The 2,232-nt window shown below is 51.3% G+C and overlaps 1 gene segment (V, D, J or C); it reads left to right on the top strand.

Moving 5' to 3' along the window:
- Nucleotides 1-729: 729 nt before the first annotated feature.
- Nucleotides 730-1,183, top strand: LOC112118718 (the record flags this gene model as incomplete). The annotated part of the segment is given in 2 exon segments: nt 730-775; nt 863-1,183. Coding segments are annotated over 2 exon segments (367 nt in total), but the record flags the coding sequence as incomplete, so codon positions are not given.
- Nucleotides 1,184-2,232: the final 1,049 nt, after the last annotated feature.

Below are 2,232 nucleotides of genomic sequence, written 5' to 3'. Positions count from 1 at the left end.
CCAGGTAGATGACGTTGGGGTGAACTCAGCACATTTTTGACACTTTTCCATGAGTCAACCGGTTCAAAGGCTTCCTCGGAGCGCGAACCCACAGGTAATTCAGGGGGGTTAGGAAGAAACTTCCCCTCTGAGCGGGAAATTCCACAATAACCCACTAGGGGGCAGCCTGGCACCACCCTCTGGAGTGTCTGTCACTGACCGCGGACAAAGACAGCTGGACTCTGGTCAGATCAGCCCCTGCAATTCCAGTGTCTCCTTTGTGCTGGGAGGGGAAATACCCAGTGATCAGGGGAGGAGGAGATGGGCTCTCACCCCGCTTTATACCCCGGGGCGCTGTGGCTCCCATGCCGGGTTTCACTACAAGATAGATGCATTTAGGGCCAGCTCCGAACCCCGTGGCAGTGAAGACAGTGATGGTCTCTGGTGAGGCCCTTGGAGCGCTGCCCTGTCTCACTGACACTCCCTGGGGGAACGTGCAGAGAGCTGGATTCCGCCTCTCACCGTGTCAAATGCAGCCACGGCCCAGCGGGGCATCTCCATCCAACCAGACCCGTTCAGCCAGCCCCTTTCATCCCCATCCCTGCTGCGTGAAACCCGCATGCAAATCCCTGCCCCGGAAGTTTCTGTTTAAATACCAACCCCTGGTTCTAGGAGCCCCAGTCTCTCCCCAGACACAGAACTGCCCAGTCCTGCCCGCTGGGGAGTTTCCCTCATTGCATGAAAGCGAGAATGAAATCTCTATTGCTTTTCCTTTCCCTGTTCTCTGCCCCCACCTGTAAGTGTCTATGAGGCAGTGGGGGGAACTGGTGACAGATCTGTGGAGTGTCTCTGTGGCTAATGCCTTTCTTGCTTTTTTTCCCAGGTGTCTTCTCCCAGGTGCAGCTGGTCCAATCCGGCCCGGAAGTGGCAAAGCCCAGAGAGAGCCTCGCATTGAGCTGTGCTGTCTCCGGGTTCTCCATCTCTACTCAGTATAACTATTGGGAGTGGATCCGGCAGTCCCCTGGGAAAGGGCTGGAGTGGATGGGAGGGATTAATCCATATGGCAGGAGCACGTCCTACATCCCGTCCATCAAAAGCCGAGCCACCATCTCTGCAGACACTGCCAAGACCCAGTTCTCCCTGCAGCTCCGCTCGCTGACAGCTGCAGACTCCGCCACCTATTACTGCGCCAGAAACACACACAGTGACACAGAGCAGAGCAGGGACTGGCACAAAAGGGGGAAGCAGTTTCTAAATAGCCCAGGGAGGCCACAGTTACAGGGACAGTTGAGCGCTGCAGAGAAACACACCCAGAGAGAGTGACCTGACTAGGAACAAAATACATACAAATAGTGTTTTTAAAAACCCAGGCAGAATTTACCCAGTTTCTCCGGACACGCCTCACCTTTGAGCTGACACAAAAATAATGGGAAACTCACCGATAAAACAGAGGTATTTCCTTCCTTTCGAATGGCTATCGGAGCGGGCAGGGAAAGAATCCCGGAATTAAGAGCTACAAAATAATGCTCAAGCTGATCTTTCTGCTATGTTTCCTGGGATGAAAGAAGTAGGAATTCATCTCTTGCTACTCCCAGTCACAACAGCTACAGTTGAGTGTTCTTTTTCATCATGTGTTTTGAAAGAAGTCGCCTTCTGCCTGATCATGTGAATGGACTAATGAGCATATCAGTTGAAGGAATGGAAGTACCTGACACATGGGAAGCCACCAAAGATGAATGCATTGCATTCAAGAAGTTCATGAACAGAGTTATAAAAAATTATAACAAGAAACCAAGGATGTAGATGTAGCGCTTCATAGAAGGCTTGAGTGGCCAACTTTAAATTGTGTGATGATTTTAAAACATGAGTTAAATCTAATAAAATGGTCATGAAACATTTTTTCACTTTTGACTATGGTATCATCAGGGCCAGCTCCAGGCACCAGCCGACCAAGCATGTGCTTGGGGCCGCACCTTGTAAGGGGTGGCCAATCTTGGGGTGGCAGGGCACTGCTCGGGTTGTTGTTGTATTTTTTTTTTTTTTTTTTGGTTCTGCTGGGCAGTGCTCGAGGGGGTTGTTTTTGTTTTGTTGTTGTTTTTTTCGGCGGGGCAGGGCGGCACTGGGGGGGTTGTTTTTGTTTCAGCACTAAAACTAACCTTGCAGAGAACCAGACTGCCAGTGTGAGCCGCCGAGAGCAGCAGCTGCCAGCACCGCGTTCTGTCCGCGTGGTTAGTCTTTTGATTCATGCAGATT

The sequence above is a fragment of the Terrapene carolina genome, unplaced genomic scaffold (genome assembly GCF_002925995.2).
Source record: "Terrapene carolina triunguis isolate 2854851 unplaced genomic scaffold, T_m_triunguis-2.0 Scaffold20616, whole genome shotgun sequence".
Classification (NCBI taxonomy): Eukaryota; Metazoa; Chordata; order Testudines; family Emydidae; genus Terrapene; species Terrapene triunguis.
The sequence above is the reverse complement of the archived record's forward strand: the minus strand, read 5'-3'. Positions and strand labels throughout refer to the sequence as shown.